Genomic DNA, 25,155 nt, shown 5'->3' with positions numbered 1-25,155 from the left:
TGTTTTCAGGATCACGTGACAGAATGCTGGCCAAGTTCAGTGTTGGGCCCCCGTCGCACTAATCGGGGTGCACCTGTGACGTACAGACCCTCCTCGGAGATGTGTTTTTGGGGTGTTTTAACCGAGCCCTTTGCCCTCTCGTTGCCGTTGGCCACAGATGACATCCGATTGTTCGCCTTCGTGCGCTTCACCACCGGGGACGCCATGAGCAAGAGGTCCAAGTTCGCCCTCATCACGTGGATCGGCGAGAACGTCAGCGGGCTGCAGCGAGCCAAGACCGGCACAGACAAGACCCTGGTGAAGGAGGTCGTGCAGGTAATCGGCCTCGTTCCTTCTGGACCTGGGGGCCGCACCCAAGCAGGGGCAGAGAGGGCCGTTTGGTTCCAGGGGCTGGGACTTAGCTGGGACTTCAGCACGCAGTGCTTTGTCTCGAACCACGGGGGAAAGGCTGCCATTGCTTCCGGAGTGCGGGCGAGGGGGCAGGTAGCTGCGCTTGTGACCCATCACCCGCCAGCAGCATGGCGGCTGGCAGCTCACCTTGGAGGTTGGGGCAGATGGCTCGGGGAGAGGGGACTAGAGGGATGGCTGGAGTGGTGGCCACTATCCGTTTGGATCATGACTGAGCCTGGTTGACTTCCAGTGGTGGCCATGAGGACCCGAGGTGAAAAGTCACGTGTGCCCTCTCTGAACAGTGCCTGGCACACCGTAGGTACTCCGTAACACTTTTTGAATGAATAAATGTCATTATGAGGGCCAGCGGGGGCTTTATGAAAATTTGGTGGCTATGGAATGACAGAGGTTCTATCAGCAATGGCACAGATGCCTAGACTGGGTAGCTGGGCACTGGCCCGGGCTGACTTATTCCCAAGTCCCTACTTGACTGAAAGGGAGGAGGGATAGGCGGGCCCTTGGTTTTGTTTCTGGGCTTCTGAACTGTTCTCCTAGTAGAGCTCTCTATTGTAAAGTTTTTTTCCATTCTGGACATATGAAAATGGACAGTATTGGAAACTCCCCAGTTTGGGACTAGGGCATGGCGTCATGCTGAGAAAAGAAACTCTGAATTCCAGAAAGAAAGACTAAGGAAAGGGAGCTGATTTAGCAAAGGGTTCTCCTTTAAAAAAAAATAATAATAATACTTTATTGATTTTTTACAGAGAGGGATAAAGAGTTAGAAACATCAATGAAAGAGAAACATTGATCAGCTGCCTCCTGCACACTCCCCACTGGGGATGTGCCTGCAACCAAGGTACATGTCCTGGACCAGAATCGAATCTAGGACCCTTCCGTCTGCAGGCTGACGCTCTATCCACCGAGCCAAACCACCTAGGTCAGGGTTCTCCATTTTGCAAAAGGATTTCTCAAAACCCATGGTAGGGAGGTGTTGTAGCTAACCGGCAGGGGTTTCTTTTTCAGATGATGAGAAGATTCTAAAATTGACTGTGGTGATGGTTGTACATCTGTGAATATATCCAAAGCCATTGAATTGTAAAACAAAACAAAATGCACACACAAATAGGCTGTATGCCCCGTGGTATCCTGGGTTGGCTCCTGGTACAGAAAAACTGGGGAAACGGGGATGAAGTCTGGAGCTGAGTTACAGCAATATTCCAGTTCTGGCTTCTTAGTGGTGGCGAGCATACAGTAACACAAGATGTTAATAATTGTGAAGTTGGGGTGCAGGGTACATGAGAACTCTTGGTACAGTCTTTTGCAACTCTTCTGTAAATAGAAAATTGTCCCAAAATAAAGCTTTTATTTAAAAAATAGTAAGAAAGACAAAAATTCCTGTCATTCCATTATCTCGGCCTATTTTTCCATCTTCCCTACCAGCTGTGTGGGCGAGCTCCCCCACCTCTGTGCATTGATGCAGCCATAGCCTGCTAATCACGCTCTAGTTGGTTTCTTTTTTTTTTTACTTAACATTTCCCATTTTTATTTTTATAAGGAATGTTTCAACCAACATTAAAAAAAATATATATTTTATTGATTTTTTTTTTTTAATAGAGAGGAAGGGAGAGGGAATGGAGAGCTAGAAACATCGATGAGAGAGAAACATCGATCAGCTGCCTCCTGAACACCTCTCACTGGGGCTGTGCCCACAACCAATGTACGTGCCCTTGACCAGAATCGAACCTGGGACCTTTCAGTCCGCAGGCTGATGCTTTATCCATTGAGCCAAACCGGTTTCTGCTCAACCAACATTTTAGTACAGCTTCCTTCTCTCTCCCAATGAATTGTTTCCTTGGAATACATTTTCAGGAGATGGGGTTCCAGAATTAATAGGCGTGGTTGTCAGGGGTTGTCAGACTACCTTCTGAAAGGGTTAGCACCATGCCTGGAACATAGTAAGTGCTCAATAAGTGGTTTTAATGGTTAACCATCTTTCGGGGGCGGGGAGTCTTCTTTATGGCAGCAGAATGAAAAATGCAATAGAATGCATGTTCCATGGCCAAGGTCTCCTGCTGAACTCTGCCATCTACACTTAGCTCTCTTTGTCGGCTGGCCCAGTGGCCAGGAGGAAAGGGAACAAGCAGGGTGAGAATGTTTGCCAGGGTATGTCCAGGAGGGCAGTGCTTTGAATCTTGCAGATTGCCTTATTAAAATACAATAACACAAAATGGATCATTTTAGCCATTTTGAAGCAAACGACCCAGTGGCATTAAGTACATTTGCAGCGTTGTGCAATCATCACCATTGTCTAGCTCCACAACTTTTTATCACCCCCAAAGCAAATCCTGTCCCCGCCAGCCTTTGACCAAGTTCCTTTTAATCTAGAACTCTCCTCAGTTTGGTTAAGTGGGCCAGTGAATGAGGGTGGTTTGGGGAAATACAATTTTTTTGGGTGGGAACTTTCGGTTGGGAATATTGGTTCTAATTATTTTGTTGGCAAACTCACTTCCATCGCAGCAAAAAGGGAAAGCCTGGCTCTGGCCTGGGCAGTGCAAGGGCTGCTAGCTGAGGCAATATTTTCCTTCTCTCTTTTCTCTGGGTTGGCCTCAGGTGGCATGACGGTTCTGCTGGGTCTCGATCCCAGGGGAAGAGAGAGCCCTGGTTCCCTAGTGTCAATCATTTCCTATGACCCTGATTGGCCCACTTTAGGTCACATGCACATCCTGTGGGGCAGGGAGGTGGGGCTTCGTGATTGGCAGCTCTGGCCTGATTCCAGTTAAAAGGATGCTGGCGTGTAGATGAGAAGCACAGCTGTCGGCTCCAGTGGGGAAGCTGGGATGCATTTTGAACTGCAGGTGCAATATAATATTTTGACCATTACCTTTTGCATTTAAAGGGGTTTAATACCTGAAGCTATTACAAGACCTCACATTTACATTACGGTTGCAAATATAGCCATTTAAGTTACAGAGGGTTTTGCTGGCATAGCAATTTTGACGGTTACTATAAAATCATGCTGATGCTGGCAGGTGTGTATGTTTTCCCTTTGTTTAATGGGGACTTGGACCAGAAGTCCTCTGAGGGGCCTTCCAGATGAGCTGTTCTGGATCACATGTTTTGGGGACTGGATCACTTTCCCAGCTGCCTTTTGCCATGATTTCCACATGAAGAATAAGTGGATTGGTCTTTATTGTAGCTGTAGGCCGCATCCTTATGCTCTGTGTGAAATGGACAGAATGTAAATTGATGTCGATAAGTTGATATCTTTAGTCTGTATTCAGAGCCAGGCTTATAGACTGAGCCATGTCAGTGGCTGGGGGGAAACAGGACAAAATTAGAAGCTGCTGGGCCAGTCGGGCTGGGTGATGGGAACAGAGTCCTGGGAACGTGGCGAACGCACGCACACATGGCTGCTTCTGTCACTGTCATCCGCACAGAAGGGCCAGGCGGGTGCCGAGGACAACCGCCCGCCGCATTGCCCGCGACTCTGCGGGATTACAGGGACGGCGCCGTCACCGCGGTTCCAGACCTGCCTGTGCCGGGCCCGGCCGTCTTGATTGGGAGCCAGCCAGGAGGCCCTGCAGGATGGCTTTATTCGCATGATCTTTTATTTGGTTTTTTAACATTGTATGAATGTCCATGGAGCCAAGTAGCCAGAGGGCATGTGTTAGCTGTCGGTGTTGGGAAAAGAGAGGAGCAGAGTATTTCCCCCAGGAAGCAGCGGAGGCAGGAGGATGGGCACTGCAGTGACGGTGTGCAGTGACCACTGTCTTCTGATGGCATCCACACCCCAGGAGCTGGGTCAGCTTACATTCTGCACCTCAGCCCCCCACCCCTCCCCGGGCCAGATGTACCCAACACTCCTCCGGCAGGGTCCCTTTTGTGTGGCACTGTGGTAATAATATTACTATCAATGGTTGTATTGTGTCCTTATGATGTGCCTGACACGTTTAAGGACTTTACACATATTAAATCATTTGTTCTTTATTTTATTTTATTTTCAAATTTAATAAATTTTTATTGCTCAGAATATTACAGTTGTTTCTCCTTTTCCCCCCCATAGTTCCCTTCCACCCAGTTCCCATCCCACCCTCTGCCCTTACCCCTCTCTTCCCCCACCCCCCACTTGTCCTCATCCATATGTATACGATTTTAATCCAGTGTCTTCCTGGGAGAGGGATAGAGAGTTAGAAACATCGATAAGAGAGAATCATCAATCAGTTGCCTCTTGCAACCAAGGTACATGCCCTTGACCTGAATCGAACCCGGGACCCTTCAGTCCGCAGACCGATGCTCTATCCACCGAGCCAAACCAGTTTTGGCTCGTGCGTGCCAAATATTTAAAACACAAACCACCTGATAGCAAATATCGAGCTCCTCAGATGCCAGGTATCGTGTGTGGAGGGCCAGGCTTATTCATGATGACCCACATGCTGTTGCTACCCCCAATGTACAGATGAGGAAATGAAGGTTTGGAGGGACGAGTCCTGAGGCTCAGGGGGGTGTGGAGTCAGAAGCCCGCTAGTGGGGAATCGGCGCCCTCTTTAATGTGGGATGTGGGCACTCGCAGCCCTGTAGCCAGCTCTCTGCTCCAGAGTCCTTTTAACCAAGCTCTCTGAACATATGGGATGATGGCATCTAACTCAAGAATTGTAAAAACTAAACAAGGTACTGCATATAATAAGTGTCTGCTGTGTATACAGTGCTCAGTGTGGGTACTATTAACTTATTTATTCAATTTTTGATGAAGGTGAAAACAGTCTGGTATTTACCGACAGTGAACATCTGTGAGTATGAGCTGTACCTAAAAAAATTTTTTTTTTAAATCTGTTGAATGATTTCTTTGGGAAAACTTCCCCACAGTGAGTACGGCTAAGAAACAAGAAATACTATGTATAGTTTTTGACCAGGCAGAACTCGAAGGCTTAACCCTGGATTTAGTCTTGCTGGTCAGCTGATGAATAGCAGGGGCTCGGTGGAGCTCCGGGTTAAGAAGGATTCTGAGGTTCAGTCTAATCCCAGAGGGAAAAGTGCAGGATTGATTTGTGACGTCTGCCACAGATACGGAGGAGAGTTGAGTGTGTTCTTCATTTTCTTGCCATCCCTGATCGATATGGAGCTATAGTCAGAATCAGGCCCGTAGTGGAGTCAAGGCTTCCGTAGATGTCAGGGGTCAGGAAGGCAGGGGTCAGATTCCAAGTCCCCCAAATGCTCAAGAGGTGGGTGGCCCTGCAGGGGTGAGCATTCGAGGCTTATGGACGGCTGCCCTTATTAGCTGTGGGCCCAAACCTACCCACAGCATCCTGTCCTCTCTCTGCATCCGCCTGCTATCCTGTGTCCATCAGAAACGCGGTGCGTGCCTCTCTCTTGTCCCTTGTTCTCTCCTTGTAGTTGGGCCTCATCATTCCTGAACTATGATGGCGACACGGATGCCTTTGTTACTGAGTCTGTCAAACACAAGACCACTCCGTCTTGATGTTTGTTTTTCACTTTTCTGTGATGACTCATGCCTTTTGTAAGAACCTGTGTGTTCTTTTTGAGTAAATTACACCTTGCTGGAAGGGTTTTTGAAACCTTGGTCTCTGAAGCACTTTTGAAAGGTGGTAGGAGGGAAGTGTAGGAGGCCCAGGAGGGGCTGGCAGCTGGGTGCCCAGCGGGTTTGGTGCTGTGCACTTTCATCCGGCTCAGCCGTGTTCCCGCTGCCGGAGACCGCCTGCTGCTCTCCCGCATGCCAAGGTCATTGTTTATAATTAATCTTTGCCCACTTGGGGAAGAGATACATTATTGTGGCCAGCGGGTGTCTCGCCACCCCCCCTCCCCCGGTCCATCGATCACAAGCGGGAGAGTCTATCCCCACACTACTTTGCAAGCGTTTGGGACGGGCCTGCAGCTAGCACACAGCTTTCTTTTTGAAAGTCAAACTCTGATTCCAAAGCTGACTTTTCTGTGCCAGTTTCCTCCAGTTGCTCCTTGGATTCTGGTGTGCAAATGGGAACTTTGTCCTATGTGATCTTGGTGTAAATCCATGATGACTGGTGGGAAAAGGCCACCTGCTGTCCAGCCCTCTTCTTTCACGGAGATGGAAACCAGGGCCCAGAGCCATTGGCTGCTTCCTTCCGGGCCTTTTAGAGCCCCCTGGTTCTCTCCTTCTGCTCTCAGATACCCACTAAGTACCAGAATGTTGACCTCCCTGGGCTTGAAAGAGTATCTGACGTGTAATAGGTGTTCAGTAAGCACAAGTTTTTTTGTTTTGTTTTGTTTTAATATATTTTATTGATTTTTTTACAGAGAGGAAGGGAGAAGGATAGAGAGTTAGAAACATCGATGAGAGAGATATATCAACCAGCTGCGTCCTGTACACCCCCTATCGGGGATGTGCCCACAAGCAATGTACATGCCCTTGACCAGAATCGAACCTGGGACCCTTCAGTCCTCAGACCGATGCTCTATCCACTGAGCCAAACCGGTTTCGGTAGTAAGCACGTGTTTGCTGGAAGGATAACTTGCAGAAGCTCACGATGCCTTTGGATACAGATAAGAGGGCTGGACAGCAGGTGGCCTTTTCCCACCAGTCATGTTTCCTACCTGGCCCTGCTTTGTAAAAATGTGCATTGCTGAAATCAGTCTTACCTGCCCAAGACTCCCCACTCATTTTTCTTCCCAGACCTTCCCCCACATGCTCTGCATAGGTTGGCCATCCACCGTAATCCTAAGGTTCTCGGTAGAAGACCTGACAGTTCAGCCCAGCAGTCCAGCTCTCCGTCCTTCATGCTTCACCCTGGCCCCAGCTTTGGGGTGTGCAGCTGGCTTTGCCATCTTCTCTCTGCTCGGGCAAGGAGATGGCAGCGTCACCGTCTTGGTTATTCTGAGGGTTCCCAGTCTTCCCGTCATTCAACAATAAATGGTGGGGCTGGGGGAATCAGTGTGGGGTGAGAGAGGAGGAACCAGCCACGCCCTGTGCCTTTATTTGAGTGTTTCAGAAAACTCATATCTCAAGACTTCCCTAAGTATCTTGAGAATGAAGGTGAACCTAGGATCATTTAAAATATCACCTTATCATCCTTGAATACTTACTCTGCACCGGGCACACCCATGGAGTGCCCACGCCCTTTGCACGCTCATCAGATCTTCCCAGCAGCCTAGGGCTTCTATTGTCCCCATTTGCAGATGAGGAGCCTAAGGCTCAGGACAGTCAGTTGGGCTGCTGGACATGCACACAGACACCTCTCCCTATTTGTATTTGGCCCAAATATACTCCCAGCATGCTTTAGGACTGAAACTGGGTTTAAATTCAGGCAGCTGGGAGCCATTTAAAAAATGAGATGAGCGCTGGCCAGGTTTTTTCATTGGCTTGAACTTCGGTCTGCAGACTGAAGGGTCCAGGGTTCAATTCTGGTCAAGGGCACATACTTTGGTTTCAGACTAGATCCCCACCCCCAGTCGGGGTGCGATTGGGAGACAACCAATTGATGTGTTTCTCTCACATTGATGTTTCTCTCTGTGTCTCTCCCCCTCCCTTCCATTCTCTCTTGTAAAATCAATGAAAAAATATCCTCAAGTGAGAATTAACAACAACAATTAAAGAGATGATTTAAAACAAAGGATAGGAAAATATTGATGCCCATTTTGAACCAGCTTTGCAAATAGATTCTTGATTATGTATGATCGCGGTGCCTATCCTCAGTCCTTCTCTCCAGCTGCCTTCCTCAGAAGCAGACTGACTACCTGTCTCAGGTCGAGGGACAAAAACGTGTCCTGAACTGTGCTGGTGTGCGTTTCCAAACCATCGTGGAGTCACATTGAGCTGGAGGGGGATTCTTCCTTTGACAAGCCCCGCTCTGGCAGAAAAGGGAGAGACCCCGCCTGCAAGCTGTTAGCCAGGGGCAGCATTCCTGGACACGACAAAGATCTTTCTAGAACCACAGGTGACAATGTCCCCATACAGGCACACTTTGCTTACAGTGTCTGGCATTGGGTTTAGGCAGCTTTGCCTGTGGAGGGCAGGACAGCGTGGAGCAGCCAGGAGGTGGGTTGCAGAGGACAGAGGACATGGGAGAGACCAAGGCCAGGACGTGGGTCCCCGCCCGCCTGGAGGCTGTGTGTGCTGTGGCGGGGGGGACTGGTGCATCTCTGAGTTCCCATTGCTTCTCTATCAAATGAGGGGGTGCATGCCAGGGGTTCAGAGGCTCTTTCGGCCCCATCCCCTCCCCTTTCTTTTTGTGAAACAAGGTGTAACTTACGTATAGGAAAACGCACAAATCTCAGGTGGACAGATGGCTATGTTTTTGAATTTTCAAGTTTTGAATTTTCGTACATACCCGGGAAACACCACCCAGGAACATTCTAGCCCCTGGGAGGTTCCCCTCCCCCACTCAGGCAGCTCCAGTGCTTTAGGGTTAATGTTCTTTCAGACTCTTCTGTTCTGTCGAGACCTGCAGTGTCACCGGCCACCTGTGGCTGCTGAGCACTTGAGAGCTGGCTTGTGGCCATGGGCCGCACGTGTCCAGTACCACGGCCTGTGAGCCAGCGTGGAGGCAAGGATGGAGCCCACCTGGTGACTGCCTCTGCACGTGAGCACATGCTAACACAGCAGCACTGTGAATACACAGGGGTAGACAGAATGCTAACACAACTAATGCCACCGATTTCTCTCTTGCTTTCCTCCAAGGGGCTCCTGGAAAATAGAATTCCCTCTGTGTTAGTGTTGTCCCGGGACCTGACAGTCCCCTTTCTGGTAGGGAACTGCCACTGGAGCACTGCCTCCGCATCTGCCCCTGTGGCCATTTGGTGGCACCGGGAGAGCGCCGGGGACAGTGTCAGAGTGTGAGGTGTGAGGTGGTGGGGGTGGCCGTGCTTTGAGCAGACGTGTCCTTGTGGTTCAGTCCTTGCAGGCTCCTTCCGGTCTCGGCCTTGCCTCCAGGTCAGGGTCTGGCTGCCCACAGCGTCCGCTGTGCTCGTTTAACAGCCCACAATGAAGCCTGGGCTGCCGGCTGCTCCCTGGCCAAGTCCGAGTGCGAGTGCTGCTGGAATTGGAGCCCGGAGAGGGTCTTTCGAGTTGGGTTTAGGTCAACTCAGACCTTTCAGGGACTTTTTACAGAGTCCACACCCCGAAGGGAAGAATCGTCTCCCCTTTGAAGTCTCTGGGGCAGGGGTCCTCAAACTTTTTAAAGTGGGGGCCAGATCACGGTCCCTCAGAGAGCTGGAGGGCCGGACTATATGAACTACTAATTCCTACTGTAACACCTCGGCTGCGCTCACTGCCCAAAAAACCTGGCGGGCCGGATCAGACTCCTCTGCGGGCTGCATGTGGCCCGCAGGCCGTAGTTTGAAGACCCCTGCTCTGGGGGGGTGTGTGCGCATCTGTGTAGATTGGAGGGAGGCCCGTGAGGCCTCCTGGGACCCCCTCCTGCCTGCCCTTCGGGTGCTGGTCCCCACAGTGGGGGTGCATGCGGTTGCTTTCCTATGTACTTTTGTTTGATAAAATAAGTTTTTGCTCATCTTTTGATTTTAAACACGTCTCTGATAGGTAGCACAGGGTTTGGGGTTGCTTCTTTTGTAGCTTGAGACAAGCCTTTTTTACTAGGCAGTTTTGTCCATTTACATTTATTGTTACGTTTTTACTAGATTCTGTTATCCTATGTTGTTCCTTATTTTTGGCCATAATTTGATTTCCCACGCCCTTGTGGCTTTAGGCTGTGCTGTGTTCTCCATAGATTTTTTAGGCCTTGTCAAACACACTTCTTTTCAATCTGAATCTTCTAATGGCTAACAGACACAATCGAGAGTGTTCGCGTTGCTTTAGATTGCCATATATAGCTATCACCGAGCAGCCAGACTTTGAACTTCCTCCTACAGGCACCTTCAGCTGCTGGCTTCCTTCTCCTGGGTCTGCCCCCCGCCCCTCCCCCACGCCACTGGGGCCCAGGGTTGAGAAACACATTCATTCTCAGTTCCCCTTTCTGGCTCCTCCGTCCAGCTCCTGTGTTCACTCCTACGGATGACAGACGCAGACCCTGAGCAGCACAGCAGGGGATAGAGAGGATATTTAGTCATCCTGGGAGAGTTACACAATCTTTCTCTCCAGGCCCGATTTGCTGGTCTTATCATAAGGGAGAAAATGTGTGAGGCAGAGCCTGACACACACTAGTTGCTTGATAAATATTAACCTCCCCCTCCTCCCTCCCTGTTCATATTCTCAGTGGCTTGACATGGCAAACAGTTTGTGTTTATACTGTAAAACTTGACCTTGAGTGCTATCCTGGTTTAGTCATTCTTCTTGGAGGCATGGTGACTTATTTTGCACTCGTGGTTTTTTTTTTTGTTTTGTTTTGTTTTAATTAAAGTGAAATTAACCACTTTAAAATACATAATCCAGTGGCATTTAGTACATTCATAGTGTCGTGCAACCACCATCTCTGTCTAGTCCCAAAAACATCTTCATCATCGCCCCAAAACCTCAGACCCATTAGCAGTCACTCCCTATTCCCCCTCCAGCCCCTGGCAGCCACTCATCCACTTTTTGTCTCTGGATTTGCCTTTTATGGACATTTTATATAAATGGAATTTTACAATATGTGGTCTTTCATGTCTGGCTTCTTTCATTTAGCCTATGGTTTTGAAGTTCATTTATGTTGTAGGATGAACCAGTACTTCGTTCCTTTCTACGGCTGAGTAATAGTATTCTGTGGTGTGGATAGGTCATGTTTTGCTTATCCATTCATCTGTTGATGGACATTTGAGTTGTTTCCACTTTCTGGCTGTTTTGAATAATGCTGCTAGGAATATTCATGTCTAACTGTTTGTGTGGACACATGCTTTCATTTTTCTTGGGTAGATCTCCAGGAGTGGAATTGTTGGGTCATATTAAAGGGTTTTAAGGATTAAGTTTGCCGCCCTAGCCGGTTTGGCTCAGTGGATAGAGCATTGGCCTGCGGACTGAAGAGTCCCAGGTTCAATTCCCATCCAGGGCATGTGCCCTCGTGCAGGCCCTGTCCCCAGTAGGGGGTATGGGGGGAAGAGCCGATCAATGATTCTCATTGATGTTTCACTCTCTCTTTTCCTCTCCCTTCCTCTCTGAAATAAATAAAATTATATATTAAAAAATTTAAAAAAGAAGTGTCCCAACGTGTGGCACCATCTGGTACACATAGGTGCATAATAAATGGTGGCCATTGTTTACGTTATTTCCTTGTGGAGTTTTATTTTATTTTATGTGGTTGACTTTCTGACCCTCGGACTTGTTATTTATATTTACTAATAGGTAAAATTTTCTGTCTCTGTCACTATTCTGAGATTGTTTTGTTTATTGAAGTCTATGACCCACATATTAAAATAACTATTGATTCCTCTGCTCAGAGTTATCTGACAAGCCAGGTCACCTGCTTTGCTCGTTCATGCCACTAGTATTTACAGTGTACCTCACGTGTGCCAGGCCGGTGGGCTTTTGTGGTTGAAACTTGTGCACCCTGAGAGGGCAGAGTGACCTGCATGTAGCTTATCACTGTAGCCCATCACATCGCATGGTGTTCATTAAATGGATGCAGGCAAGCCCCCTGCCCTCAAGCAATATACTCTGTGTATGCAGTGCTTGGGCTGACCACTCAGACCTGGGACTAGATGCCCTGCACCGTTATGCCAGGGATGCTTCTACCAGCTCATGAGAGCCAGTCATGTGTCTCTTCCCAGCTCCATGTACAGTGATGTCATTTGGTAGCTTGAAATCAACCACCGTGGGAATATTTATACCGTGGAAATGGGCAAAAGCTACAAATCAGTGCCCTGCTTGCACCTCGCCCCCACCCCCACCGCTTCGGTGTTAAACATTTACCAACACAACAGCCTGCCTTTCCAACCTCAACTCTTATTATTCTCTCGGGCTGATCACTCAGCCCAGGAGGTCTGAGCAGTGATTTTTCACAGAGGAGGCAACTGAGGCACAGAGTGTTGAAGGAACTTGTCCAAGGTAAAGAGCCAGAAAGGGACAGAGCCAGAATCCAAACCCACATCTGATTTGGCCCATTTCTATTGTCTTGGGACTACACAGTAACCTGACTTTACCCATTTTCTTATCTCTAGTCAAGTTTTTTGTTTTTTTTTCCTGCCAAACCATTTATTTTTATCATTTCTTAGTATTTTAGGTGCCAAGACTTGTGGTATGTTGTCTGAGCAAAGCTTAGTAGTAGATCTTGCCCCTTCTTACGGGGAACTCTTGTTTTGTTCTTGCAGAATTTCGCCAAAGAGTTTGTGATCAGTGATCGGAAGGAGCTGGAGGAAGATTTCATCAAGAGCGAGCTCAAGAAGGCCGGGGGAGCCAATTATGACGCCCAGGCGGAGTAGCCCCGCCCTCCCCCTGCCCCTTGCCAAAGCCATTTGCCTGCTCTCCGGGGGCGGGGACCGCGGCCTCTGCTCCCCGCCCACCAGCCCACCAGGGAGAGGAGACGCAATGAGAGGCAATGCCGCCACCCTGTCTGCCACCCACTCCCCTTCCCCGCTGTGTCCTGCTGTGTCCTCTCTCGCAAAGCTCATGGAATATCTTTCTCTTCTCTTCTTTCCTCTCGTCCCTCTCTTTCTTGTTCTGAAGAAAAAAAAAAATCATTGTGATGCCAAGACCATGCTCACCATCAGATCTGAGGCACCTCCTGTGGTGACCCCTTTCTCTCAGCCTGCCTGGCCTCCTCCGCCACCACCTCATGTTGCTTCTGGGCCAGCGCTGCCACCAGGTCCCCCTCGGCTGGCCCGCCTGCCTCCCGCCGAGCAGGCAGCTGCGCCCGAGCCACATCATCCACGCGGCCTTCATCAGCACACGCATCCACCCACGTGTCAGGCTCAGACCCCCCTCGATGTGCTCCCGGGCCCTTCCCCACCTCATTCAGGGTTGCCTAGGCTACAGAGACGGGGCTCGGTGGTGCAAAGCCCAGGCCTGACTCAGACCGAAGGAGAAGGGAGGAAATTTGCCTTAAACGTTGCCTGGCGTTAAGCTTTGCCACAGGGTCTGCCCCCACCCTCCTGGTTGGAGTCTCACTGTGGCATCGGGTGGGGGCAGGGGTCTGAGCCCAGATTAGACAGGAGTCTTTCAAGGTTAACGTCCGAGGCTCTCAAAGCGACCAGGACGTCGGGGAGAGAGGCCCGGGGCGCGGAACGGGAACTTCCATAGAACTGGAACGGATTCTTTACTCTCGGGAAGGTCCCCTGCCGTCGGCAGGGACAGCGCGGGCCGGTCAGCCTCTCTGCCACCTTCACTGTGTGCGCAGCGGGCCCGGCCCTGGGGGACCAGAACACCTGCGGGTTTAACCCCACGTCTGCACCACACATTCAAGGGATGACATTTTCGGTTTGTTTTTTTCAGAGAAAGATGAGATTGGGTTGGTTCTTCATGAGCACGTTTTATATTGTTCTTTTTCTTTTTCTCTGCTCCTTTCATTTTGGGGGGAGGGAGTCTGTGCTGTCTTGGGGTTGTGAGGAACATCTGCACTCAAAACAGTTTACAGAAATAAATGTTGTTTTTGTTTTTCAAAAAACCAGCTTGTCTGATGTTCTTAGAACGTTTCTTTCTGTAAAAGGAGGCCATTGTCACCTTCAGATGTAATGGACATTTATGGAACTACTGAGGGGTAGGTACATTCCTATTGAAAATCTTATTTAATCTCTAACAAACAGCTTAAGAGACTAAGTGAGTGCCCGGAGGCCACCCAGCTAGAAAGAGGCAGAGCTGGGATTTGAATGTAGGCCTCCTGCTGCCCTGTGCGGAGGCCCCGGGATTGAGAATGATGGGACAGCAGGATGTGGGTAATTCCCCAGTGGCCAGAAGCCTCCTCTCTTTTCGGGGAAAGCTGAGCGTCTACACCCTCCTTAGCGTGGCTGTGACATCCTTTCTGAGGCTGTCCTGGAGCTTAAAAACCGGACTGCCAGCACACCAGACCCGGTGGGAACTCGGAACCTGGCCGGAGGAGTGTCAGACTCAGACAACTGGGTTTGGAGGAGCTGAGTTTGGGGTGGGGAGGGTGTGGGGAAAGGGCAGAAACCAATGTCCGAGTGAGAAGGAGTCCTGCCAGGTGCTGGTGAGGCCACGATCAGGCTGCCCTCGAGCAGCGCAGAGCTGAAGGTCGACCCATGGCCCATGCTCCTAGGACCTGCTGCTCAGTCCACAGCTGTGTGGCTTTAGGAAGGTTAGCTAACCTCTCTGGGCCTCAGTTTCCTCACCTGCAAAATCAGCAACAATATGACCTACTGGGATAGGTGGGAAGGCTTAAGGAGCAGCGTGATTCTGAGGGTACCCATAGGGGGCTTGGTGTTACATCATGCCTGCCTGCCCGGGTTGTTCCTGAACCCAGAACAGAAGGAGCCAGACTGGGTCTCTGGCTTCCTGGCCTGTGGGTTTTTAACTCCAATCAGAGAACTTGGGACAATGACAGACAAGGATGGATGAGTCGCCTCCACCACCACCACTGGAAGGGAACCTCCGTTCCATGAGAGAAATGACAAAGGGATGAGGCCTGGTCTGAGGCATCCAAGAGGATTTCCCTGAGGAAGTGACCCCGGAGGACTGAGGAGAGGAGTGAAGCCGGCAAAGGGTGGAGGGGTGGGGGGCTATGGACACAGGCTCGGGGGGGGGGGGGGGAGGAGGGGGGGGTTTGCTGAGGGGAAGAGCCAAGAGGGTGGAGCTGGGATTGTGTGAGGTCTCAGGGCAGAGAGAGACCTTGGCTTCACCGTCTTTCTCCCTGGACACTACTGGGTATTACTTCTGCCATGTCAAAGGTGTGCTAACCTATATGCCCAAAGACAATGGAGAAGTCAGAGGCCTGGGGCGTGACTACCCCTATGGTCTGCCCAGGAGGAACTTAACGATCATCACCTGCAGAGGTTGCTTCCCACAGGGCCCTATTTTCACCACAGGTTTCTGTTGTTGTCAGCCTCCTCGTTGATGGTCATTTGTTACAGGCCCCCCTGGGAACTCCCTCCCTCCGGGGCCCCCCTCCCGGCTCACTGTGAGCCTCTCTCCAGGGCAGCATGTGGGTGCTCAGTAAACAGTGAGTGAGAGATTCCCTGGAGCCTAAGGGCCCTGCCCAGCTCTCCACGCCACACACAGGACCCACAGCCCTCTGAGAACTGGACCAGGCCTTCCCAGTGCCGAGCTAGGCAGAGGCCAGGGGCTTCCCCGCTTCCTCCACTGGGCCGGCTCCCACCGCTGTCTCTGCTCCCGGTCCCACCCCTGGAGGGTAAGTGTGTGTCTTGTGCACGCGTCCACCGGCCACGAGCACCTGTCCAGCTCCTCCACCTTCAGGGGCTGAACTGATTACTGTCACTACTCCCCCTTTAATTGTCGGGGTGGGGGCGGGGAGGTTGGAGCGTGCTGCAGGCTGGGGCAGGTGTGGGGCCTTGGACAAGGCCCACCCCCGGGAGTCTGGGCTCCGGAGGGCTGGGCTGCAGAGGGCTGCAGATCTCCTCAGGAAAGGGACCCCTTCTGCTGTGTGAGGCTGGGGAGGAGGCTCAGTCTGCCTGTGCTGGTTTGGGGGGGCTAGTCCTACAGCTGGGGGGTCAGAGAGAAAAGACCCCCTTGAATGGAGGGCTAACAGTCTGCCACAGGTTATTTCTGGTAAATCCAAAAGAACTGGCGCAGACTCGACATGGATTGCCTCACCTCCCCGCCCCCTCCCCCTGGCAATTCCCGTGTCTCCTGTCACTGCCGAGGACACACAAAGCCGTGGATGGCGTGCACAGACAAGAGGCTGCGATTCTTCCGATAAATCCCAAGGCACAAAGGTGATGTAAAAGGCAATTTGCAAAAAACGGTGATGATTACAGAATGAGTACACCGAGGCTAAATTTTCAAACAAAGTAATATGACTATGTACACTGGGAGAAAATGACACCAATGCCATGGGAATGAGTGGGGAGCCCCGGGGAGGGAGAGGGAGTGTCAGTGTGGGGCTCCGGCTGCGTCTGTCCGTTCCGTTTGATTTTAAAGGAGCTGAAGGAAATGCCGACAATGAAGTGTCATCACCTGTGTCAGGGGCAGGCGAGGATTTGTTCCATTCGTTTCTGTTTCCCTGCTGGTTTGGAAGTTCAGAAATGGTTTTGAAACTGGCCAACAGAAGAGTTCCCGCAATGCGTCCAGCAGCCACAGGGAGGAAGGCAGGCTGCTCCCCTGGGCTGATGGCTGTTGGAGAAAGAACTGATGGCAGAGGCAGGCGGGGGCTAGGGAAAAGCGGCAGGTGCTTGTGGAGGTCCAAGCACATGGGAGCTTCTTAGGAGAACCAGGTCTGAGTTTGAAGATTCAAACGCAATGGGAATGAGGCTGGTTGGTCTAAAACAGGGGTCTTCAAACTACGGCCCGCGGGCCACATGCAGCCCCCAGGGGAGTCTGATCCTGCCCGCCAGGTTTTTTGGGCAGTGAGCGCAGCCGAGGTGTTACAGTAGGAATTAGTAGTTCATATAGTCCGGCCCTCCAGCTCTCTGAGGGACCGTGATCTGGCCCCCACTTTAAAAAGTTTGAAGACCCCTGGTCTAAAAGATGAAGAGTATTCCCAGGTGCTCTGAGCGCCCTCCTATAGGGTGCCTCCCTCAACAGCACCCTGGGGCACCCACTGCCCAGGCCCCCCATCTCCTGTAGCCCTGCACCCCATCTCCTCAGCCTCCTCAGAAGCCTGCCACCGGGGTGCTTGCTGCTCTGGCATCTGTCCAGCTCTTACAGCTCCTGGCACAGTGCCTGGCATAGTGTAGAAGCCCTGTGAATGCTCACTTAATAAATAAATGGATGCTGCTTAAATAAGTGGGCTTGTGCCACACAGAAGTGCCCTGCTTCTCAAAGGGTGTCCCTAGACACCCACAGCAAAACCACCTGGCATATTTGCTAAAATGCATATTCCTGGGCCCTGCCCCAGACTTACTGAGTCATGCTCTTTGGGGATCATCCCAGAATCTGCATTTTTAGCAAGTTTGCCAAACAATTCTTAGCCCCTCTAACGAGAAGGTCTTTACAGAGGGCAGAGCCAGTGGTTCTCAGTGTGTCTGGTCCGGGACTGCATTAGCCTCATCTGGAACCCCTGCCCAGCCCTTTGAGTCAGAAGCCCTGCGGGTGGGCAGATGTCTGTGCGAAAACACACCCTCAGGGCAGGGCTGCTGCGCGTTGGAGCTGGACGCCACTATTTTGATCACATTCTCTCTCTGGCTGAAAAAGAAACGATTCCATTTTAGAAGAATTTTGGGAATGGACTTACATTTTTTCGTTTTATAAGAATTACTTGACATCAAAATATTTAGAAAACAGAAATAAAGAGGATAAAGATACAAATGGTCTGATAATCTATCTCCCAGAGGTAAGTATTGTCACACTTGGGGGTACAGCCTTCCAGGCTTTCTAACACAGCATACACAATTTCATTTCAAAAAGGGAGGGTCTGCTGGGCTCATGTTATGGCAGCCTGCTCTTCCCACTCACCAATACACCACAAGCACTGCTTCACAGCGAAGGCTGCTGCAGCCATCACTTCTGGGTGTGGCTTACACTGGATGGCTGCACAATCCTGAGCGGAGCCAACCCTCTGCGGCTAGGTATTTAGAGTGTGAATTGGCAAGCTGGTGACTCCTAAGCCAGACCTGGCCCCCACCGTGATTGGACTGCACATGCATAGCTGTATGATTTGCCAGTGCACCACGGCAGGGGGCTCTGTTCACTTGAACTTATGTGAGACTGGTGCCCCCAGAGAGATAGACTGCACAACCTACACAACAGCATGACCTACACACCGCCCGACCTCTACACAGCATGACCTACACAACAGCATGGCCTACACACGGCACGACCTACACAACAGCACAACCTACACAACAGCACAACCTACACACAGCATGACCTACACAACAGTATGACCTACACAACAGCATGATCTACACAACAGCATGACCTAAACAACGGCACTTAGAACCCCACCCCAAATTTTGAATTGGTTGCTAATGTGTAAAAATGGAAAGATTTCACATAAAAACCCAGCTCTCACATTTCTATTTATTTTATTTTTTTACAAATCTGACGATCCAATAACACGTGGATTACATTCCTGCAGAGCGAGGAGGGGCTGGGACTGAGTTATGACAGCCCATGCAGATCGGGGGGAAGGGTACACTCGCCAGGGCCCTAGAGCCCCCAGCTCTCCCGTTAATCCCCTGCCATCCTTTTACATGCCCCCCTTTATGTTAGTGGTCTGATTTCTATAGGCATTTGTTTGCCACCCTGGATGACACTTTTCAATATTTGTTGGATGAAGGAAGGAATTCCTCTTCAAAGCTACAACTGCCTGGAGGCAGAGGATGATGCTTCCTCTCTTTTATTTAAACAGCCCAGATGGGGAGTTGCTATGGCAACTTGGGACCATAAAGTAGGTTGCTTTGGGATGATCAGAGTGTCCTCCGAGAAACAGCAGGCCTGCCCCCACTCCCTGCCCCACGGCAGTCCCTGCCGAGTGGATGTAGTGACAGCTTTGAGCAGGTAGCTTGCTTTTAGAACAGAATGTACGCTCTGAATGGAGCATAGGGACTGTGTAACACTGTAGATTCTGGTTTCTCCCCCACTGAAGGTTCCTTTTATTATTCACCTCCCCATGCATTCCATATTTTGGAACAAACTACATTTAGGGGAGCACAGATTTGTTTTCTCATTTAAAAGAAAAAATCAAAGACAAAGAGGGGTAGCTAATGTCTGTCATGGTTAAGAAAATGGGTTCTAATTGGGCCCTGCTGTGTGACCATGGGCAAATTACAAAACCCCCTTGAACGTCAGTCTCATCCCCTTATAAACAGTAATAATGACAACAGTTTCCATCTTATAATGTTGTTGCAAAATATCTGAAACATGGTCATGTATGAAGCATCAGCACATGCTTGGCTAAGAATGACTGTCACTCAATTCCGAAGGACCGTCACCCAATTCAGAACGGCCATAAACCCCTATTGCTATGAAGGACCACTGGGGTTATCCAAGAAAGCTAGACAGGGCCCATGTCATGGCTCTCCTTGCCGCTGGGACTACGAATGTGTTGTTGGGCCTTGGGCCCAGATTCTGCCCTATCTCCCAGGCCCCCGTCTAGGTCCTTGACCTCCTGTGGTGTGTAGTCCCTGCCTGGGTAATAACCCTTGCTTCTCACTGTTCACTCTCACCTCCTTCTAGTGCTGCCAATGCTGAAAAGTTAAAAATAAATTCCCTAGCCCGGCCAGCATGGCTCAGTGGTTATACATCGAACTATGAACCAGGAGGTCATGGTTTGATTTCTGGTCAGGCACATGCCTGGGTTTGGGGCTCGATCACCAGTAGGGGGTGTGCAGGAGGCAACTGATCAATGATTGTCATCACTGATGCTTCTATCTTTCTCTCTGTCTCCCTTCTTCTCTGAGATAAATAAAAAAATATATTTTTAAAAATGCCCCAAACTCTCTTAGAGCTAGGGTCTGGGTGTAAATGTGGTTGTGCCTATTAGAGGCATTTACGAGAGATTTGGAAGGCAGGAGAGAGGGGGGTCCATCTCTCTCTGTGTCTGCTTTCACGAGGCAAGCAAGCTCACCGGGATGCTGGCGTCCAGTGTCCAGCCTTGTGGGTGCCCAGAGCATGTGCAGGGCAGCTGTGGGGCACTGATCCTGGGCTGCAGCTCTGGGGGTGTGTTCCCTCAGCAACTTTCTGGTTCCCTACCCTCCTGACCATGGCAGCTTCCGGTGGGTCAGTCCTGTGGTGTCTGGGCTGATTCCCGCAGGTGAACTTGGAGTTGCATCGGCTCCAGCCATCAGCGTTGTAAGCACCGAATCTTGTACCGAATTGCTTTCTGCTGCCACCTCCCTGTACCCATCCCTCTGGCTGCCTGGTGTGTGCGCTGCCCGGGCCTCCCAGCCCCTGTGGGGGCTTGACTCTGACCTCAGGGGCTCTGCTTACGGCCAGTGTAGACAACTCACTCAGGTTGCGGTCCGCTGCAGAGAACAGCCTGGTTCCAGGTTCTCCCTCCGCTCTGCCTCTGGGACCTCTCACTTAGCACCGAGTGAGCTCAAGAGTCATTAAGGAATATTTCAAAACAGCAAATAAGGAGTTTGTCTTGAAAATGACTCTCAGGGTCAGTACATCAAGAGGCCTGTGAGGGCGGACCAGTTTTCCTTGAGGTGCCTTAAAAAACATAGTCATTACACTAGTGGTTACATCGTGAGCTTTTTCTTCTCATGTGATCTTTTCTAAAGAGGAGAGTGGTGGCTATCCAATGTGGACCGAGCACTCCCCCCGTGTGACAGGGAGATGTCCCAGGCGGGGATCGTTCTGGTGATTTATGATCAGGCTCGAGCAGATGCTGGGGGAGGGCTCTGACCTCCGCAGCCTGGTGAAGTGCTGAGATGGCACTGGGGGCTGGGCTGTTGTTGGCCTGAGTGGAAGAGGGAGAGAGAAATCCTGACCACAAGCTCAGCCTTTAGGGAGAGTGCGGGGCGGGGCACACCAGCTGTCAGGGCGGGGCCTGGGGGGAGTTCCAGGGGGTGCAGCCCCCTCCCCAGGGCTCTAACAAGCTGGCCCTCACAGACCTTCAGGGATCCAAGCTGTCTCCAGTTTAGAAGTTTTTCTAAAAGGCTCCTGACAATAGACATTAAGCCACAAGGCCTGCAGTCACAATTTAGGGTCTCAGGTTTCATCTCTGCAAGAAGGAAGGGTCAGGTCTGGGCCTGCCCTGGAGCCCACAGCCCTAAAGCCTCTGCCCAGGTGAGAGGTTGGTTGGGTGGTTTGGGGAAGGGGAGCAAGAACCCTTTCCTTGCAGGAGGAGCTTCCATTTTCAATGAGGGCCTACTATGTGTCATGCATATATCATTTTTATGTACAAGGGGTATGAGGTTGGACTATTTTACAGATGAGGAAACTGAGGCTCGGAGAAGTGAAGCCACGGCCTAAGAGCACAAGCTAGGAGGTGGCAGAACTAGGATTTGAACCCAAGTCTGTTGGCTCCAAAGTCTGTGCTTCTGTCTTCTTTTCCTTTTCTCCCCCCTTCTTCCCTTCCTCCCATCAATTCTCCTCTTCCATCTCCTCCTCTGTCTTCTTCCCTTTCTCTCTTCTCTCTCCCTGTCCCTCGCTCTCCCTTTCTTTTTCATCTCTTCCTTTCTTCCCTCCCTCTTTATGGAGGAGTGACGGGGGCAGAAATAGAATGCGGGGGAACCAGCGAGAATGGTAAGAAATATCAATCATGCTTTGTTAACGGTGACTGTTTCATTCTGATTAAAGAAGGCACGTTCTAACCTGGCTGGCAGTTCCTCCCCCAGGACCTGGGGCTCACCTGGAAATGAAGCCCATCCTCCCCGTGTGGAGTTGCGTATTGTCATGGAGAGATGAACAACTTCGCTGCAGAAACCAGCACAGCCAGCCCTTTGAAGATCTCCGGCCTGCTTACCTGTTAACTGCCCGTTTGGCATACCCTTTGGCTACTTCCCCATGTTATCTTTGTCCTTGTACTCAATATAAGCAGCTGACTTATGGTGGGGTGCAGAGCAGGTTTTTGTGGATGACCTGCTGCTCTCCCATATTGGAATAAATGCTCATATACGTCAACCCTGTCGCTGCTTAATTGGTTCAAGTAGTGAGTGACCGGCAGCGTGGACCCAATGTTTGTCTGGTTACAGAAGCCATGCTCAACCCCCATGGTACTGGCCTCCAGACCTCTCTGCCCCTCAGACAACTTTCTCTTCTTCACCGTCCTGCTCCCTTCCTTTCTCTATTCCTAGCACATAGGAGGGCACCTGGGCCATAATGGGTGCTCAGTAAATGGGGCTACTGTCTTTGTCCTAAAGCAGTGGCAGTGTGACAAGGCCTGGAAGGGCATATGGAAAATTTCTATAACTTGTGTTGATTAGGCTTTGTGAGATGGGCTGTGTAGATTTCTCCAAAGGCCAAACTGGTGACTTCAGTAGTTATTTGTACTGAAGTAAAAAGAATCCTATATAATAAAGATGTAATATGCAAATGGTCGTTACGCCGTGAAGCGTACAACTGACCATGTAACGACCAGATATGGGTCATCAGGAGTGTGGGGCAGCGAGCTACAAGTGGGCGGCAGAGAGCTACTGGAGGGCGGCAGCGAGCTACTGGCAAGCTACTGGTGCACGGATTCGTGTGCAGGGCTACTAGTCTTTAACAAACCTGACAAGTGAGGGTGGGAATGGGTAAGGGCACCCGGTGGGGAGGAAGATGCTGCAGATGCTTATAATGAATGTTCCCCCTTGGCGCAGTGACAGCCCCTCTTGGGGGCCCCAGGAGCGATGACTGACTCTTGGGGACTCCTGGTAGTGACAACCCACATCAGCACCCCCTTCCCCCCAAATGCTCTGGGAAGCCATCATAAGAACAGGACACAACACCTCTTTAATTATTCATGACTTGCACTTTATTTCAGTTAAAAAACAACAAAAAAAAAGCTAATGCCAGAGGCCATTTTCATGGCATCCTACTGTTCCAGTCCTGAAACCCTGCTCTGGTTTCAGAGTTTCTCATTTCGGCCCTGTGGTGACCTTATGGCCACTTTGCCTTCGGTGCCAGGTGTCAGCGTGAGCAAGGCGCCCCCACGCTGGTAAGGAGCCCACATTGGGAATGGCCCGCCCCCGGGGCAAGCTTCACCGGCCAGAGTGGCATCACTGGCCTGAGGTCCCGAGCCTCTGCTTTTGCACATGCAATCGTGTTGCCTTCACCCAGGCTTACAACGGTCCTCCTCAGGCTTTTGAAAATCAACCAACCCCACCAACCAAGGGAAGTCCGAATGCCCAAGGCCACCACTGGAGATAAGTCCCAGCAGAGAACAGGGTGTGTGGGGACCTGGCCCTCCTGCTGGCTATGCCTCAGGCGAGCAGTGTGCCCTGGGGGGGCGCTGCTTCTGTGGCTCTCAGCGTTTCCTGGGATTCGGTCCATCCTCCCAAAAGGTGACGGACGTGAGACTGGCCATGCTCCCTGTGATGCCGGGACATGCCGAGGAACAGTCGTGGTGTTTGCTGCTGTGTATTTATTGAAATGTATTAAAATACACAGTCATAGCCAAGACTTGTTTGGCTCAGTGGATAGAGCGTCGGCCTGCGGACTGAAGGGTCGGAGGTTCTATTCTGGTTGGGGGCATGTGCCTTGGTTGCAGACACATCCCCAGCGGGGGGTGTGCAGGAGGCAGCTGACCGATGATTCTCTCTCATCGATGTTTCTAGCTCTCTATCCATCTCCCTCTCTGTAAAAATAAAAAAATAAAAAAATAAAAAAAATATATATGTATATGTATATAAAAAATAAAAATAATAAAATAAAATACACCGTCACAGAAGCTGCCCTCCCATCAGCATTTCTGTAGAGATGCACCCTGTGTCGTGCCCAGAAACGGGGAGATCTGTCAAGGGGACCTTGAGTGAAGAGGTCTGTGAGAGGCCACGTGCTTCAGTCTCTGTTCGTTTGCAAGGACCCTAATGGTAGGTTTTCATGGGGGAACGTCAGGGCAGGCCCAGAGCCAGGGTTGATGACATGCCTGGATGGCTGGGCGTTTTGTGGGCATGGACGGCATACCTTACACTGTATGGACTATCTGCTGATGGAGGCTCAGAGAAGCTAGAAGGAGAGAAATCAGGAATTCCAGAAGTCAAACTCAGGGCGACTCCCCGACCTCAAATTCCTGTGGATGGCGAAGTGCAGGCTGAAATCTGAAGGCCTAGGAGGCGTCCGTACAAGACTTGGCCATTGTGGGGAGATCTGTGGTAGGTTGAATAATGGCCTCCTCCATGTCCAGGTCCTAACTGAGGGGACCGGTGACTGTGACTTTCTATGGCCACAGTGATTGTGAGTGTGATTATGTTGAGATTCTTGACCTGGGGGTGGGGGCGGGCCGGTGTGTGCCCTGGGTTATCCAGGCGGCCCTATGTAATCACACATGTCCTTGTAAGGGAGGCACAGGGAGATATGGCCACAGAAGTCGATACGGACGGTGGGAGGGGAGAGAGGACACAGGAAGCAAGGTTTCCCGTTGGCCACAAGCCAGAGGCTCAACAGTCATGGGTTTATCATCTAATCACTCACCTCCTCATTCACCCCCTGCGTCACCACCGTTATCAGCCATTGACTCATTTCATTCATGTATTCCTTTGAGCCACAGGCAGAGACAGGCCCTGGGAGGTGAGAACGCACTGTTCCTGCCCTAAGGAACCAGCTCATCCTTTTGTGGTGCCGAGAGACCACTGGGGTATGAGGGTGTCTGAAGAATACAGGGTTACAGGGGCCCAGGGGAGGCAGCAATCAGTGGAGAGATGCCATTTGAGGCCAGCCTTGAAAGGTTTGTTCATTCATTCATTCATTCATTCAGTGTCAGCCAAATACTGTCAGCCATGGGCAGGCACTGCATTAGCTGCCGGGATACATTGGGGAGATACCAAGGTTCCCATTCTCTTGGGGCTTCTAGGCCAGGGGGCTGAATTGGCCAAGGAGAGATGGGGATGTGGCCAGCTGCCAGTGTCTGGGCCAACAATACATAGCTGGTAAGGCTGTCCGTGGGAGCCATCAGGCAGGCGCCAGCCCTAGGGGCAGCCATAACCCCTCCTCCCTCTGGCATTTATTGAGCACCCACTTGGTGCAGACACCATGCTTAGTGTTTTCTCTGTCTTTCTCATCCGGGCTTACAACGGTCCTCCTCAGTCACCATTCATAGTCGCCTCTCTTTGCAGCTCAGGAAACTGAGGGTTAGCGTGTTAAGCCGCTTTTGACACTTCTTCCCACCTGTTTTGCTCTCTCTCCCCTGTGCC

General features: G+C 50.9%; 1 protein-coding gene across 1 annotated transcript in view; it reads left to right on the top strand.

Annotated features, from left to right (window-relative positions):
* Positions 1 to 13,907, top strand: part of COTL1 (coactosin like F-actin binding protein 1) — a 39,448-nt gene extending 25,541 nt beyond the window's left edge. Inside the window, exons 3-4 of the mRNA XM_084905617.1 lie at positions 158 to 315; positions 12,616 to 13,907. Of these exons, the coding sequence (XP_084761743.1) occupies positions 158 to 315; positions 12,616 to 12,726 (269 nt within the window). The 3' untranslated portion in view covers positions 12,727 to 13,907. The remainder of the gene's footprint in view (positions 1 to 157; positions 316 to 12,615) is intronic.
* Positions 13,908 to 25,155: the final 11,248 nt, after the last annotated feature.

The sequence above is a fragment of the Pipistrellus hanaki genome, assembly GCF_964339955.1.
Source record: "Pipistrellus hanaki genome assembly, chromosome: 15".
Lineage (NCBI taxonomy): Eukaryota > Metazoa > Chordata > Mammalia > Chiroptera > Vespertilionidae > Pipistrellus > Pipistrellus hanaki.
Note: the sequence above shows the minus strand (reverse complement) of the source record. Positions and strands in the feature narration are given on the sequence as shown.